Source organism: Trachinotus anak, unplaced genomic scaffold, assembly GCF_046630095.1.
Source record: "Trachinotus anak isolate AG129_WGS33_773 ecotype Australia unplaced genomic scaffold, CSIRO_AGI_Tana_v1 ptg000039l, whole genome shotgun sequence".
NCBI lineage: Eukaryota > Metazoa > Chordata > Actinopteri > Carangiformes > Carangidae > Trachinotus > Trachinotus anak.
In genome coordinates, this window is record NW_027273890.1 from 3,307,288 (window position 1) to 3,325,991 (window position 18,704).

General features: G+C 42.9%; 1 protein-coding gene across 11 annotated transcripts in view; it reads right to left on the reverse strand.

The window, feature by feature from the left end:
- The window catches only part of tns1b (tensin 1b), a 161,797-nt gene that overhangs the window by 59,994 nt on the left and 83,099 nt on the right, over window positions 1-18,704 (reverse strand). For all 11 annotated transcript variants that reach the window (XR_011687195.1, XM_071472737.1, XM_071472728.1 and 8 more), the window contains one exon: window positions 13,039-13,077. Coding sequence is in view for 10 of the 11 variants with exons in the window: in XM_071472737.1 (XP_071328838.1) it covers window positions 13,039-13,077 (39 nt within the window). In the remaining variant the exon portion in view is untranslated. The remainder of the gene's footprint in view (window positions 1-13,038; window positions 13,078-18,704) is intronic.

Below are 18,704 nucleotides of genomic sequence, written 5' to 3' on the forward strand. Positions count from 1 at the left end.
CACAGAGTAAAGCAGGGGCAGGGTGTGACATTGAACCTCAACATTTTTTCAGCGGAGACCAAAAACAGAAAAGTGTAAAAAGTTTTTAAAGCTTTGTTTGATTATTCCTTGATCAAATATTAAATCAGGAAAGTGATTTTAAGGATAAGGCTGCTGATGGGCTCTGTAGGTTCAAGAAGAAATATTCATTTTGTTGGGGACTATTTTCTGCAGCGGATTAGTACACATTGGGGAAACTAGTGAGAAGACTGCAGGATGGAGTATGTGGGACTGACTTGAAATAAACTACAGAGCCCATCACCATCATCAAAATAAACAACAGAGAGTTACACTGTAAAAATGTTGGCAGAGCTCATCACAGTGGAAACCTGCCTGGTAGTGACAGTCCCACACAGAGAGCTGGGCAGCGACACCAGGGATGCTCGGCTACTGCAGAAAGCTTCAGCGAAATATAAACAGTAAATGCAAAGGGTAAATTATAGTCTGGCTGTGCAGGCCCCAAACACAGACTCCAGAATCCCAGACTAAACCACCGGCCAGGGAGAGAGAGCCCTTCGAATCCTCCTCACTCTACCCTGAGCTGCAGCCTCAACGGTGACACACAGGTCTAAAAACAGCCCGAAGCGTCTGACACAAAGATCTGCTCATCCTCTCTCTGCCAGGCAGGTGTGTAACTGTGTGTTGTTGTGATACACCAGACACATGGAGGCCAGCAGAACTGCCTCCAGGACTGAAGGAAGAGGAAACAGCAGACTGATGTTTGAGGCTCTAAATGCAGACTGTGGATTTGCTCTGAGGCTGCAGTTTGCAGCCACAGGCATCTTCACACAAATAGAGCCTATTGTGCACATACCCAGAAAAACACACACAGACACAAACTATTCTCACAATGATATATTCTAACATGTGCATTTCCGCTTTGTGCAATTGCAGCCAGATGGCTGGTGTGTGTGTGTGTCTGTGTGTGTGTTGTTGCTGGGCATCTAATTCACAAAGCCTGGGAAGTTGCGTATCAGCAAAATAGTCCAACAGAGGAAGTGTTTGCAGTTTCTCTTCAAAGGAAACATCTGAAGGGGAATTGAACAATGAGGCTGGTATCAAAGACTTTTTCCATCCAGACCCTAACTCCAGCCATGCACAATAAATATCTGACTAATCACATATTCAGAGCCAAGAGTGGACTCAGCTTTAATAAACTGTATATTTCAGAGACTGAAATGATGAAATGGTTTAAAATCACACGGCAGAACATCATCCTCTCTGACCCTGAATTTACTGTGTCATAGTGACACTCGGGTCAAACAGGGTGTAGAGTTGTGTTCAGAGCCAAAATGGAGGGCTGTGTTTGTGGTGTGTTTATGTTCAGCTGAGAAAATCTGACATCCAAAACTGGACACCATCAGTCAGCGCTGCATTCAAAGTCATGATGTGTATAATTTGAAATGTTTGCCTTCAGTGCCACTTAAAAAAGATACTGTGGCAGACAGGAGCACAGACGCAGAATCCTCAGTCCTCATATTCACTCTTAGAGAAACAATCATGTTTCTCATTTTGATCCAGAATCCTGCAGCCCTGCATCAGAACAACGCTGCAACTCTCTGCTCTGTAGATACACATCTGAGAACACCTCCAATCTGATTTTACCGAGAACCAACAGTGAATGTCAACCACGCAACTGAGCAAACTGCAGCAGGATGGTCTTCAGCCGTAATTAGCAAAGATGAAAGAATCAAGAGAAAAAACTATTGTTCTGTTTCCAAGAGCTTTGAGATTGAAAATACAAACCTTACCCAATGCTCTTAATAAGACCCAACAATGGTGAAATATACAAATTTCTCCAACTGTGGATATTGGTTAGAGAGCTTAAAGAATAAAGAAGAACAAAAAAAATTACTGTAGCACCTTCTCTGATTTTCTGACTCTGGCTCGTCCTTAGCTCAGAGCCAACTTGGGCCAAGTCAGCTGAGCATCATGTTGCATTTCTTCTCATAGCAGCTAAATACAGGCTGTTGATCTGTAACGTGGTGGTAAAATAGTAACAGACGGAATAACAGAAGAACGGTGTGATAAAATGTCAGGTTCAGTTCTTCCTGCTCCACAGCACAGAGGGAGAACATGAAGCAGGTCGCAGGGTTGTTACCTGCTGACGGCCGCGTTCTGTCACCATCAACTGACCCGCTTCAGTTCTACTGATCGTACGATGAGCTACTGATCACACATCAGATGAAGGAACACGCACTTTAACCATCATTTGTATCAGCTATGAAAGCATTGGACTCAAAGAAGTACCTGCTGAGATCTGGGGACATGACGAACAATGTTCAGCCCGATGTTTTTCATTGCAGATTGTTTTCATATTGATACCAGTGGGTGCTGACCACAACAGAAGATAAAGTAATAAAGCTTATTAGCTGCAACAACAATAGAAGCAAACTGTAGCATATTCAGTCTGCAGGTGCTAGCCAGATACTGACAGACTTCTTATTAAGTATAATTCAGAATCAATATCCTGTGGTTGTGGGCAGAGAGAGAAGAGGAAGGATGAAACCCACATAGACAGAGGAATATTAAAGGACATTACTTCACAATTGGTCTGTGAAGTTATATCATTATTATTTTTGCTGAATCACATAATTTTCTCACCCAGTAACAAAGGGAGGCCTCTGGGCCAACTTCAGTTAATAGTTAACAAGCCTTTATTGTGTTAGGACATGTCACAGTAAAATATGTAACCAAAAAAAACCCTGAAAAGGGGAAAAAACACAGACCGCTTTCGACCACCACAGGGTCTTCCTCAGGGCCTGGTTGCAGCGTAGTGATTCCTTATACGGACAGATATTATTATTATTATTAGATATTAGATATCATCATAATTATAATCAGTAAGAAAATAGATAATAGAAGAAAATATATCAACAATTTTTTAACAATAAAAACAAATGTTTATCTGGAGGTGAAACTGAAAGTGAAATTTTCCCTCTTTGCACAGGCAGTGTGTGGCCGGTACAGTGGGATCAAGTGAGAAGTCGGTCTGTAAACTGGATCCTTACACCAGAAAGTCTCAGTATTCATTTCACCGTTGTTTGACTTTGTTTGTCTGACTCCTTGTGTTCAGACTTTTTTTCTTCAGCGATGTCGCCAGTTTTCCCAGATCTGAGTAATTAACTTGAGAGGCCCAGTGTTATTATTACCAACAGGAGTGACATCCAAAACTACCAAAATAAAACCCAAGTTGTATGAGACAGGGCTGACCCCATCAGTCGCCCCTTCCAGGACACAACACGCAGCTCATTCACAGACGAGCACTAATTACCTGCGACGGGACTGAGTTTAGGAGCTGTCTGCTTTGTTACTCATGCTCTTGTGTTCTTGTAAAAGCTGTCACGCGAAAACAAACATGATGAGGGAACGCTGTCGCAGCCACGTGCCCGTGTCCACGGTGCAACTTTCACCCACAGCTCTTTCTCTCTGCCAGCACCAAGCACCATGTGCTTTCTTTCACATGAGCACAGTGGCTCCTTTGACCAATTTACCAAATTATAGCCCACTCCTTTAGGAGAGTAGAGGTAGCGAGCGCGCTGGGAGTTTCCCCCCCTGAGCCTCATGGGAAATGACCCAGGACTAAATATATAGCTGGGCATCTTTAGAGCTTGAGACACAGCCCATTTAGCTCGGCCCCAGCCGGCGCAGCGGGGACAGCAGAGTGGTTAAAATCACCACTTTGGGTGTGTGAGTGAGAGACAGAGAGAGAGAGAGAGAGAGAGGGAGAGAGAGAGTATTACTTTGTGAAAGGAAACAGACAGCATTGATTGTGATTCAGTGTTTACGTTCAGTCAGGGAGGTGGAGCCTGCAGTAGCTGATTCTGTGTGTGTGTGTGTGTGTGTGAGAGAGAGAGAGAAAGAGAAAGAGAGAGAGAGAGAGAGTGTAAGAAAGCATCAGTTTTTATCACACACGGCTGAGCTGTACATGATGTGTGTGTGTGTGTCTCTGGCCTCACATGTCACTGCTGTTGTTTTGACCATATCCTTGTGCCTAAATGTGTGTGTGTGTGTGTGTGTGTGTGTGTGTGTGTGTGTGAGTCTCCTCCAACTACCCTCCCCACCCCACACCCCCATCCTCACCCTCTCTCACCCTCCCTCCTTCTTTCCTTCCTCAGCCTTGTACAGTTTTTAGGGACAACTGCTTTCTTTGGACACGTTAAAAACACGCACCATCTGGACGCTGAGCACCAGCTCTACTCCCGTGTTTACACTGCAGCCTGGACACTGGCCCACACGGAGAGCTCAGCGGCCTTAGACATGCCTCAGTGTGCTTGTGTTCCTGCTAAGCCACTGGAAGGACACATTATTTTTACTTTGATGAGAAATTAGGCGGCAGAATTATGCCTCGCCAGTTAGTAAATAAAAAGTTAAAATGTGAATTTGCAGTTCACCTCCTGTTCCCAAAGCAACACAGGCTGAGGAAAGAAATGAAAATCTACACAGTGCTTGTTTTTGCTCTTCTCTTCTGAGATGCATCTGTTGCAGCTGACTGTGGATCAGCCTCAAATTAAATTTAAATTAATCTTAATTTGCTTGTTTTCATCTACTGGGAGCACCAGATGTTTGGGGTTAAAACAACTGAATTTACTTTAAAACACTTCCCTCTGGTTGCCTGAATGTTGTGTGTTGTCCACTGTGTCCATCACTGTTGGTGATGCACAGACTGACAGAAACCACACAGAACACCTGTGGGGGTGTCTATCTGGCATGTCAAATAGTGCCTTCTAGTGGGAATCGACACAAACTGCAAACTGCAGACCAGACACTCGCTGTCATGATGATGGTCCACCTGGGTCCTCAGACCTTCCCAGTGAAGTCAGTCCAACTCTCAGCTGCTGGAAACTGCACGAGCTGCTCTGTCACTCTGGTGTGTGATGCTTCAGTGAGAGAGCTCTCCGGGTTTTGTGGCCTTCGTGTAGGTTGAAAGCTGTGAACACGTTTGTTTGTCTTCAAAGTAAAAGCGCAGCTGTTTGGCAAGAGCCTTGACAAATGTTTTCCCCTCCAGTGGCTGCCTAAAAAGGCAATGCTGCTCCCTCCACCAGAGCCGAAACCTCCTCTGAGCCAGTTCCTGCTTGATTGACAACGTGCCAAATGTAATGTTGAAAACATGATGATTCAAAACTGAGGAACAAATGAGATGTTTTCAACCACCTGGTCCCACCACGCTGTCTCATCATCTGAGCATTCACACTCTTCTCTCTGCTCTTGTACACTGATGTATTATCAGACAATCAGCCCTACCACTCAATAACACACACACACACACACAGCTGTTCCTATCTCATGCTCTGTGGTCCTTCATCTGCAGCTTTCACACAGCCATGTCCCAGAAATGTAAACACAGTGTTGAAGCGGGAGGGGCTGTACAGGCCTGTGTGTGTCCAGGGTTAGGGTTTGGGTTGTGTTTGCTTATTCCCATTCCCATCCCCCTGGGGTAGAGGGGGCTTCTAAAATGCCAGGGATCCCAGTGGACCAGAAGAGAGGAGAGTGGACAGTCTCTGCTGTGGGAAAAACCCCTGAGCCGTCTGTGACCCTAAACCACCTCTGACTTCTGAGTTTCTCACCACGCCTGTCCCCGCTCCTGCACCGAGCCGACCACTCACTCTGTTATGTAACCGAAAGCCTTTGCAAACATGTGAGAGAGAGGAGGGAGACTCTGAAGGCTTCTGCCAAGTATTTTTACTCCTTGAGGGTGTGTGTGTGTGTGTGTGTGTGGAGGAGGTCCACTCAGCCACACCCACCCACCCACACACACACACCTATTAAACAAATTACTTTCTCTTCGCTCTGCTTATGTCCCAATATGGTAATAACGTAGAAACATCATGAAAATAATCTAAACCACGTGATCGCTAAGACTGAACATCCCAAGCATGTGAGATATGAGATGTTGTGTACATGTAATCATTTATCTTATAATATTAAAGTATGTGTGTAATGTTGCAGCTGTATAACCCAAAAATGCCTTTAAAGACATCACACACATCACCATCCTCTCTCTGTGCTGAGGCTGATGGGAGCGTGATTTTTAAAGGTGAGGACACCTGAAGTCAAAGTGGAACCTTTGAATTGTTCTACAGAAATAAGAAAACCTCATTTGAAATCCCACTGACATTCATAACCACACTAACAGCTCAAAATCCAGCCTCAGAAGTAGATACAGCTCAGTCCCAGACGATAGAAAGTAAACCTCATGAAAGGCTGAAACTAGAGAACATCCTCTGATGGGATCACAGCAGCCGCAACCACCTGTCAGCACATTGACGTTCCCACCCACTACTCAGTATCATCACATTATTGCATGGTTACTCCACGCTCATGGGTGGGACCACACCCATCTTTGAACTCAGCCTTTATTTTGATCCTGACTACACACCTGTAAAGTTTCATGACTGGACCTCGCAGGCTGTGACAAAATCTCTCCACAGACAGACAGACACCTGCCAAACTACTCCTGCCCGCCTCTGTGGTAGCTTCTGAAACACTGTCGTTTCCATGATGATACACACACACACACACACACACACACACACACACAGATACACATACACAGGGTGAGAACAACACGAGCCACACGCTATCGTGGATCAGACATGATGTAATCATTTCAGCTCTATATATGATCATAAACTAAACCAAAGTATTGGATAAATTCAAACTGACCCAATGATGCAACTTTGGAGAACATGAATGTTCTTTCATTGTGATCCATCCAATGGTAGTTGGGACATTTCACTCAGAACCACAACTGTCAATCTTGTGGTGGCATCTGGAGGATCACCTGAGTCTTCAGGACTCATCCTCTGAGGACCATGAATGTAACTTCAAACTTTCATGACAATTCATCTGCAGTTATTGAGTTTTCAGTGTGGACTGTTGCATGTTTGTATGTGAACAGCTACTGTTTCCACTTGTTACAGCAAACCACCAAACCAGACGAGCTACCTGGTGTGAAGTTATTTCTCTAACAATGTCATACCAGTCACACTTTGCAGCCACAAAGGCCCCTGACAGGATGTCAACGAAGGTGTCACAGAGCCAGAGGAGAAACTGCTGAACCTGCCAGAGGAAACCGAACCACAATGCAACATTGATGGACAGAAGGAGGAGGACGTTGGCTTCCAATAACCAGCTGTTACTGAAGTTTGGACATCCCCACATGACTGAACGGGCTCAGGGCAACCACAGTCTGAGCTGATGTTTCTTCATACTGTACTTTCTAACACTGGTAAGAACAGTGGGAAGAGTAAATTACAGCTTAGCACGCAGACAAGGCCATGATGATCATAAGTCACAGTGAATGGGACTGGAATTGTTTTGCCCCCCCCTAACTGCAACATCTCAACTTGCTGGAATCACTTCATAAAACCAGGTTGCTGTTTATGTGTAATTCAGTACTGTGACTGTTTTTGGTTTTTTTTACCATGTAAATTACTAGTTCATAAGTTAAGTTTTTGATTAAGAATGAAAACTTGCTTTTCAAAATTAACAATTCATAAAACAAGGACACAAACCGCAGAATATAAAGTTATATTATTGAGACAAAGTCAAAGAAACAAGTGAGATTTAAGATGTTTTTAAAAAAATGTGCAGTGTCTGCATCAGAAACCAGTGATAGATTTAATTTCAGGTCATTGTGTGAAAAAAAACCCCTTGTCAATCAATTAAGGAGAAGGAATTTGATAGTAGGGTGACTTTATTTTGCATTGGATCATTAATTGTGTAAAATAAGATTCATTAAAGTAACTTCCCCTCTGTGTTTTAGACATCATCCCTTTGAGACTGAACTTAACTTTCCTCTGTCTGAGCTGAAGTGGAGGCTGCAGAGTAAGAAACATGAAGTCCAGTCATCTTCAGAGCACTTTTAGTTCTTATGTAATATATACACATTTGATAATGCTGGGTTCTCCCACAGGACACTTAAACTTTGGCACGTGAATTTTGGCTTTAATTCAGTATTAAGCATGCAGACTGACTGTACTAGCCAGTTCATGCATTCCCAGGGAACTGGGATCATACTGTATGTCGTAACAGGATGCCTGGTTGAGGCCTGTGTACACAGCGTAATACTGGGCACATCAGGGAAATATGTGTGGGTCTAAACACAGCACTAATTGGACCACATCTAGACCATCTTTGCCCTGCAGTTACACATTATTCAGCAATGTCCTGGCCCCGTTCCTCCACTACACAAGACCTATTAAAAAAAGAAGCTGGATGACGTAGGTGTCGGTGGTTTATGGTTTTTGTGCATATCTCTGCTTGTGAGTGCATGCATTCTTTATGTGTTTCTGGGAGGCATGAGTCCAGATGTGCAGTCTACCTCACCTGAATCCCTAAAATCTCTCTCTCCCTCCATCCCCTCATCCTCTGCCCTTTTTTGTTTGTGCAAAACAAAATCTATTTCTGGAAGCGCTGGCTCAACATGAGGGCACATCTGAGCAACAGTCACTTCTGTCGTCATCACTGCTGGATGGGATCTTCCAAGCACACATCATCAGTTACAATAAATGGACAGCCAGTTGGCATCACCTTCCCCACAGTGGACCGCTTCATTCCAAACTCACTCTCCAGAGTTAGTAACCAGTGGGTTACTATATTTCAATCAGCACTACAAGCCAGACAATTTCCTAATTACACTGAACAATGTGGCTCCACAAAAGTACCTACATCCACAGTTTGACAGCAGACTAGAATAAAAATAAGTACTATGGCAATAGCTCCCTTCATCCAGTTCATTTCAGATCTCTATTAACACAACTCCATAAAGGCTCATTCAGCCTGCATGACTTTTCCCACAATCCAAGCTTGTGCTCATCATAGTCTGAGTGGTTTCAAAAGACATCTTGACCTCACTGTGAACTGCAGACGTGTTTGATTTTAAGCCAACGTGGACGAGAAGTTCTTAAAGCGCTTAGAAAAATGGAATCTTGAATGTTTACAAATCCATGAAAACTTGGCTTCCTCCGTGTGCTTTAGAAGATGGCTTGATACGACCGAAAGCTCCTGAATCCAGTTACTAAATGGACCGTGTGGTGAGACTGTTTGTGTCAATGACTGTCGTCGAGCTCAAGAGTGAAGTTTAAGTGCTCAGAAATATGGAAAGTGGAACATATACAGTTCCATGATAATTTTGCCGACTCCATCTTCTGAGGAAGACCATGTGATACCATCGAATGTCCCATAGCACCTACTAAATGGTGCTTGCTGGGAGACTGTTAACTAACTGACCTTTTTATGCTTCACTGTCTGGAAAGACCAGAGTCTCATGTTCAACCTTTATACACTGTAGTTATTTTCACAAACACTTCTTGCATGTGTTAGTTCACTATTGCGATTCTGTTGCAGATCTCTGCAGCCGAAATAATCTTGCAATCAGTACACGTTGTCTGAGATCAGCTGCACAGGGCAAACACCCCCACATCAATGTGATAACAGCCAGGGACCAAACATGTTTTGAATCTTGTTGTCTGCACTCAGTTTTCTGTCATTCCAAACTCTTGGAATGACAGAAATCTTGGTTTTAAAGACGATTGCCCTCCCTGTTGCTGCCAAATACAAACCACGGAAAAAATAGAATTAAAAGTGTAGAAATTTACAGTAGCAGCCTATAATCCATTAATACCCAGTTGGTTTTAGTGACTGTTTAAAAGACATGGTGCTGAAAAATTGCAACCACAGAGATGACTTTTGGTGGTGATCAAGCTCAATCCACCTCTTCTTCCTTTCACCATCCTTTGGAAATTTAAATAAGGCCACCGCGCCGTTGGTATTCTGTTGGCTGTTGGTAAGATACACTAACCTAACTCAAGACTGTGCAGGAGAACCACTAACTCCACAATTCAGTACCACAAAGTTCAGCCTTCAAGAATAGTTTTCTCACGTATATATTGTGTCTTTGTGCTGGCTGTGGCTCAGGAGGTAAAGCAGAAGTTTGGTGGTTCGATCCCCGGCTCCTCCAGTCCGTGTTTTAAAGTGGGCACACCTTGAAGTGGTCTTGGTGAAGATACTGAACCCCAAATTCTGATAGCTGTTCCATCAGTGAGCATATTGTGAAGAGTTCTGAGTGGTCTCTAAGGCTAGAAAACGCAATATAAATGTAGCATTTACCATTGTTTATAAGCAAATTTGCTTCACAGGATCTTTAGGGTACATTAAAAAATGTCCTTATGACCTAAACAGTGCCTCTTGAAACAGTAAAATCACAAGAAAGCTCTCATTATTCTTCTGCTGCTGAGTAACAGCTGCAAGAAAGAATCTGAGTTTAATTCAGCAGAAGCATTATCATCCGGTAATAATCTTACTGGAACGTCTGGATTCACAAAAATTAGCCTTTTTTTTTTTTTCTCCCACATTTTTCTCCAACTAAGTTAATATATGGTGGATGTTGTAATCAGTCTGCACCTGAGTGGGGCAGTAACTCATGTTGGTCTCTGGCTGAGAGTGAAGGAATTTACCAAACATGGGGCTGAGGAGCTGACACACACCTCAGGCTGGAGCGCTGTGGTTGGGAACGCTCGTTGGCATGCACGCTCGCACATCTACACAAAAAACACTCAAACAGCATCACCCAGTTCCCGTCTTACACCAGACGGTTGACACATGATTTACTCATCTATGTAATATGTATTTTCACTTAAAGTGAATGCAGACAGGCTTTCTCCCGTCCTAATCGCAGCAGGTGTTCAGTCCATATCTGCTTCATATTCCCTCAGTGGCCACGTGGTTCATCTGGCTGTATTTTCAGGCCCATTGTTGGTCTTGACAGGCATCGTCTCACACAGCTTTCACAGCTTTTTGCTGTTTTCTTTCTGCACTCGCCTCAGTGGTACAGTAAAGACATGCCAACAAATGTTTTACACCTCAGCTCATCAGCATTTATGAGAGCAATCAGCACCTCTAATGCAGGCACAAAAGCCTCTGGGGAGACTCCTGTTGGCAAGCAGAGGAGAAGGAAGACATAATAGAGGGACATGCTCTGCGGTTTCTGTTTCCCTCTTCTTTCTATTAAAACATAACATGGACCAAAAAGGACAGAAACATGTTCTGTTCTGTGTTTGCACTAAGTGAAAACTGAGTCAACCAAGCCAAGTTCAAAAACAAGTCATTATATTTCTGCCTATGAAGGTCCCAGGCAGTAATGTTAATTCTGCAGTGGTTCCCAACCTGTGGGCCGGGGCCCAGTGGTCGGCCGCAAAGGGATGCAAGTGGGTCACAAATCATTTGCAAAACAGTACAATTCCGGTAAAAAGATGTAATTATAGTATTCAGCAGCCGGAAAGCCAGACACTAATTGCTTTGAATCAACTGGTTGTAAAAGCAGGTGACTGTTAGCTAACATGTTAGCCATAACAATTTATAAAGTGATAATATGTCATTGTTGTGTTTTCAACAGCTGTTGTGCTGCCCCTTTTTTTTCCTCTCTTGTTTTTGTTGTTGACTTCTTGTTATGGAACAACCTCCATCAGCTGTGTTATAAATTAAGGCTGAATGAATGAGTATTAAAAAAATAAAAATATAAATAATAATTTTTAAATGTATTAAAGTGAAATGATCTTTTTAAACTTTTTTAAAATCTAAACTCCTTTCATTGTTTTTTGTTTTTTTGTCGTATTAAGGCCACTGTGATCCACTGATAAGAACTTTTATGTTGTCGCCGGCTGGACCACTTTGCTGCCAGACAACACTGTATTTGTTATCTCAGTCTGATTGCGTGCTAAAAGATTACATCCATAGAAAAAACTGGAGTATGGACAGCTAGTTAGCAACAGGAGGAGTTAAAAGCAAAGAGAGTGAAGGGACAGATGGTGAATTGACAGGTGATCTCCATCATGTCAAACAAAAAAGAAAAATTGAGCTTCTTCTGCTTTCAGTTCAATCCTGAATGTTCAGTTGTTATTAACATATAAAGTGCTCTGAGGAGGCATCATTTGGCCTCCATATTGTTGCAGTGTCAGATGTGGGAGCGCAAGATTTTCAAGTGGGCCACAAGTTGGAACGGGGTTAGGAACCACTGCACTTTAACGAATGATCAGAGGTCACCTGTCAGGCTGCAGGTTAAATGAGTAAAGTGTATGTTTTTCTGTCATGTGGAGGCCAGCAGGTACTGTGGGAGGCAGAGTTTGTGGTAAATTCTTGCACTCTGTGTCCAAAGGTGTTCATTTCAGAAACCAAAGAACTCAAGAGCAGACCAATAACAATGCCCAGAAAGCTTGGCCCATACGGCTGCACATCTTAAACAGATGTCTTCATGCAGAAAGCATCTAGTGCGAAGCATCTGTAGAGGATAATACGTTCTTGCTTGATTACTGTAGCTTTTATGAAAGAAAAACAAGACTTTCTGTGAAATATTTTCTCTGTGAGCGTAGAAAAGTGCAGGGGATGTTTGCTTTGGTTTGTCGAGCACCCAAAACCATTTAAACACACAACATGCAAAGAAGGAGAGCGAGCAAAACCATATCCAAGTCTAACACAGCTTGTAATGCCAATACCATATAAGGCAACGGAGCAAGCATGTTTTTTATTGCCCTTGCAAAATCACTTCATTCTCAGACTACATCCCACTTCGTTCAGTGTTATTTTAAAGAACAAAAGACGTCATCATGATAAAGCAGATGCAAGGACACAGAAGTTAATTTACCATTCTTATCCAGATCTTTTTTCTTTTCTTTTTTTCTTCATGCAACAGCAGCCAAAAGATATGAATTTCAATATCCCTCTTTACAACTTTAGCAGAACAGAGAAAACAACTGCCAGATAATGGTTAAATCAAGTAAAGTCCAGTTTATTTATATAGGCCCAAATCACAAGTTTGTCTCAGGGGGCCTCCAGATAATGGGTCATTATCTGCAAATAGTAACTACCTCGGTAATGTAGCTGATAGAGGCTGTTGCTTTACAGCCCTGTTTGCAATAATTCTCCACCAGTAAGGACCCAACAATCTCTGCTGAGCACATACAGCATGGAAGCAATTACTAAAATAAACATGTTACTTACCAGCTCATAGTTTGTTGCTGGGACACAAGATGAAGACACCTGAAAACAGAGGAGAGAACTGGTTAGTTGTACGGTTGATTATTTGCTGTTGAGTTAATATAATTACATTAGTACCGCTTCATTCGTGAAAGATGAACCCAAAAAGTTTTAATGTTATATTTCATTAGCAACTGACAATGCAGACAGAACCAGAAAACAAACAGGCTTCAAGAATAGAATTAAAGCTGCACTGATCAAAATTTTATGCAAACTGTGAGGAAAATTGGTTTGTGTAATTTGAAAGGGGTCATTCAGAGTGACAACCCCAGAGAGATTTATCACCAACTCTGCAGTTTCCACCAGTTCTACAGACCATCTTAGCATCTTTCAGCTCATTGTTTCAGTTTTACAGCCGACAACTTTACTGTTGTGGTTCAGTCTCACAAAACAGCAGTGAACACAGTAGAGCATTCAGCAGCTGAAAAGCCAGAAGCTAATTGCTCTGAATCAACTGGCCAAAAAATATGCAACTGTTAGCCAACATATTAGCCTCAAAGGTGATATTGGCTGTGTCTGCAATCACTCCTTATATAGTCGACTATATAGTGTGTTTGCCATTTTGTAGTGCTGTCTGAATGCATAGTGAGAATCATTATACCATATATGGTGGATAGTATCCCACAATGCATCATAAAAAGTTGTGTACAACCAATGGTCACTAGCCAAGTAATATATGGCATCATGCATTGTGCTCGCACTGAAAAAATTAGCCGAGAAGCGTCCGAAATTGCTTTTTCATTTTACAGATGAACTCACTATATAGTGCTCTATAGGACTCCCTGGAGAGTGAGTAGTGAATGAGTGAGTGATTTCAAGACACAACCAATATTTCAGTATTGTGTTAACAAGAGCTTGTTGTGCTGCCTCCTCCTCCTGGCTGAAAATCTATTATTGCAGCTTTAAATAAGACTTTTTATGGGTATTCAGTGAACTGCAGCATTTTCATTAGAAAAGACACGTGTAGCACTGGAGCTGGTTAAGCATTCGCACTACAATACTGACAACAGACCTCAGCAATGCTATTAAGTTTAAATGATGAAGTAAGACCCGTGTATTAGCACAGCAATAAACAGACTGAAAAGCTTAATGTTCATCTCTCCAACAAGAACTCTAAAACCTTGTTTAAGCATCAGCTGCGGTCACTCAGCGGTGGGATTGCTCCAACAGAACTCATGATTTGTCAAGTGCCTGGGCTAATCCGATAACCATCCAACAGTTTCCATAATCATTTCATGAGGTTGCAGCAAGAACATGAGGACTGAGGCTGATAAACAGGAAGGGTATAATGATAATGGCCTCCAACAGAAGATTCAAATGAGGTGCTTCCAGAAAAAGATGAGTACTTGATGAGGATGAATACAAACAGGATGTCACCACTGATGTTTCCTTCCTGACCATGTCTGTAGTCTGTCCCTCTGAGTCTGTTTTGCCATCATCTTCCTGCTGGTGCACATGGAAAAAAAAATCCTACAAACTTAATTTTCACCAATTTGCCTTCTTCACCACTCCCTCATTTGTAGATTACAGACAATAAACGACAGCACAGGACAGCTTTATGATTCCAGTCGACGTTTGACTGCTTTGTATCATTCATCCTTGTTTTATCACAACAGGACTGTGTCTCTATTAGCTTTGAAAGATTAGGCCCAGGGGTTATCACGACTGTTGACCTCTGAAAGCATCTTTCATCTTCGCTGCTGCTCTGCCACTCACCTTATCCACGACTAATTGTGTCACTGCAAGAACACAAGCCTTCTGCTCTGTCAGGATCTGCTTTGTGTTACTGTTAAAGGCTGCACATTCCACATCTGCCCACAGAAATCAAATGAAAATCTGGGCCTCTTAACCAGAAAGTTAATGGGCTGAAATCAGCCAACTAGTTGTCTTATGAATCAACTGAACTCTGTACTTAAAAATTTGTAACACAAATTGCAAAAAATGGGTAAAGAGTCAGATGCACAAGTGCAAAAACAAAGATGTGCACACACAGAAATATATCAAAGTCAAAATATTGGAGGTTTTAAAAATGCCTATGAAATGCTACGATACCTAGTTTTGGAAATAAAACCTCCTTGAAGTGTGGAACTGTTTCAGTGCCTGACCTCCTGTTTAAAAGTTTCCTACAAAACAGAGTTTGTGCAGTAGCCACCAGTGGTGGACAGTTAGCGAATGGTAACCAAACCAAAAGCACCACTGGACGACTGCCACTGCAGTGTGAGAACGGCTGATTAGATTCACAAAGTTGAGGATGTGTGAGTCATTAAAGTCTCTTTTATAGCGGTTACTTAATCTGAAATACAGGAATGTTGACTCTAAACAGGAAATGACCTTTATCAGATCAGATGTTTCAGCCCTTAACAGTAGAAGCAGCTGATACACTGATATGAAAAGAGGCAGTGCCTAAAATTAAGACATTCTCCAATGCAGAGGCTGGTAGTGCACCCATTAACCCCACCCTCACGTGCTTGTGAGATGCTAAATACAAATCCCCCCAGGGTGGAGATTGGCTCGTGATGGAAGATGGAAATAACTAACTCCCACTAGTGGCAAAAGTGAAGTCAAAGGAAGAATCTTCTTACATTTCATGGGAACAAAATGTTCCTCGGTGACTGTCCGTCACAGTTGCCCAACGTATCAGCAGCCTACTTGAATGATGGTATCCAAGTGGAATGTGTTTCTGTTTTTCAGAATTTATGTCTGGCATGGTGGAGTGTGTCTAGAGTTGACAGGATACAGTATCTCTGTCTGGCTCGAATCTCCTCCATTACAAGTTATTCTAACCCTCCCATCACCCCCTCCACTCCTCCCACTCCACCATCAACGTCACTCATGGACAGCGACGTGCTGTGCTTCCCTCAGGGGCCCGTCTTCCTCCGGTGACCGTCTCCCTGCCCACACTGCTCAGGCCTGGTGAGTGTTTCCACCTGATGCTGCCTCCACCTGAGTATGTTTACATGCACACGTCATATATATTTAAGTTATAACAAAGTTTATGGGAAATCCTGCTTGAATGTTTGGACATGTAAATGGTCATCCTAACCCAGCCGTGCAAACTGGATTCCAATTCCAAATGAAAACAAGATGACGTTGCACGTTTAGGCCATTTTGCTTTCTGCTACTTGCACATAAAGCTCCTTCACACCACATGGTCCTCCCACGCAGGTGTTTTCACTTATTCTGCCTCTTCAGACCTCCTCTCAGGTCTCTGTGGGCATGTACAGACAGTGATTGATGGACAGCTCCCTCACTCTGCAATTAGTTTTGGTGTGCCTGTGGGGGTGGGACAACTTAATCATTCTTGTTAGTACCTGCGGTTTGATGACCTCATGTCATTCCCATCAGAGCTCAGCTCAGCTGCAGCCATGCAGAGGTCTTATGTGCCAGTATAGTAGGCCTCAATATGAGATAGATGTAATAGTTTAATTGCTGCTAAAATTCACTCCCAACTGACAGGTGAACAACACAACAACAGTCAACATTAGAAGCGAAGCTGCACTTTTGAAACCAGTCATCTGAGCAGGTACAGTCGAGGTTTAAAACTGCACAGTCATAAGCTGGAATAAAAACAACCAGCTCAAAAGCTTTGATCGAGGTGACGTTGAGGAAGTCATTGGACCTTTTATTTCTAAAGGTCGGCTCACAGCAAAAAGGTTCGGGTTTGAACCTGCCAGATGTCTGGGGTCTTTCTGCGCAGAGTTTGCATGTTCCTCCAAGTACTCTGGCTTCCTCCCACAATACAAAGACATGCAGGTTAGTTTCAGTGGGAACTCTAAATTGCCTGTACGTGTGAATGTGAGTGAATGGTGGTATGTCTCTAGAGCTGTGTCCCAATTCAGGGGGCTGCATCCTTTGGCAGATGCCTTTTACGAAAGTTTGGCTCTTTGTAGCCGTTGTAGAACGCGAAGGCCAAACCAACCTGTGTCATGAAGGACCGTCAGATCTCTTGTTGCCCAGAAAACAAAGTTAGCATTTCTTGGTCACATTTGAAGAAGGCTTTGACTAGTTGCACCGCTGTGACGCAGTCAGTCTGATGCAGCCTCCAAAGGAAGCCCCCCCACCCCCATCACCCTCAAAGGATAAGCAGTATGGCTAATGAATGAATAATTTAGAAGTTGGCATGTGTGACTGTTTGCAACTGTGCAGCATGGAGCTGAAAAAGTGCATGAAGCTCATGTTCAGTCAACTTCCTCTGGAGGATGTAAACTATTGTTGGAGGGATGTGCACATAAAGCACATGCTCCCACATTCATCTTAATAAGGACACAGTGCTGGTGCAGCAGAGCGACCAAGACAGTCCCTGATCTATTTTGGCCACAGCACGCTGCATCATTAACAACAACACGCTCCATTGGCCACTTAAAAACATGAAACCACATGCACTAACACCTTGTAGCACCTTGTAAGGCAGAGGAGAAATGTACTTTATAAAGTGATTAGAAACATGATGTTTGCTTCAAACTGGACCTCATCTACTGGTTGTACCTTGAACCCCTGAGAACACTGCTTTAACTAGGCAATCTTTCATTCAAAATATTCAACCATCAGCTAACTGTTATTTAGTCTGATGCACTGTGAGCAATAAATGGAAATTTAGTCTTTAAATGCATCATATTAGGGACACGGTGCCAGCAGATGAGGGGGCAAAGCATAAGACAAAGAGCCACTTCATGAATTAGTCTCCAAATATCAAAAAGGCTACAGCATCTGACATTTAGCTGAATGTCATGTTTAATCAAAGTCATACTTCTTTTTGAGTTAATTTATGTCAGAGACAATATCAATGATAAGACAGCCAATGTCGCCAGTGTAATAAAACCTCTGATGTAAAGGTCAGGTTGAGAGGGTAGGTAGTCTGCCCACTTCAGAATAGCTCACATTCTCCCTCATGCTAAGTGGCTGCTGATGCTGGAGTGGAGATGGATTCTGGTAAAGCAGTCACAGCCAGGATCTCCCAGAAACCACAGGGAATATTTATCTAAAGGCAGGCTGCAGGTGAGCACTAGGCAGTGGGCTAACCACAGGTCAAGCAGTGGGAAACCGCTATGTGAAAAATACTCGGGACAAAAAAAAGGTCATCTGAAAAGTCTGCATGGAAACACGCACAAGGCACCGAAAGACCTTTGAATAGAAGTTAATGATTTTTAGCCTTGCTAGCAGCGCTGCTGCCGATGGCAGTGTTTATCAGCTGGTTCAGACTGAAATATCTCTACAACTATTGGATGGATTGCCATGAAATTTGGTGATGACACTCATGGTTCCCAGATGATGAATCCCTCTGACTTTGGTGAGACCCTGATTTTTTTTCCTGTAGTGACACCATGAGGTTGATATCTGTGTCTTATGTCTCCATAAGTAAGTCTATCTTAAAGTAAAGCTGTATTTTGTTTTATTTGAAGTCTTGATGTCCATATGTTTGTGGTTTTGAGCAACAAAAACTATCTCAGTGTAGTTTTACGTCTCCTCTCTCAGGCTTCTCTCTGGAGCTCCGGTAACAACAGGTCGGTCATCCAATCAGAGGAGTGGCTCTGAGCCTCTCCTCTGATTGGCTGACTGTTCTAAATGATCACATAAAAATAAAGCAGATGTCAGGTAAACACTCATGGAAACCAGATCCTGAAAGGTTGGAC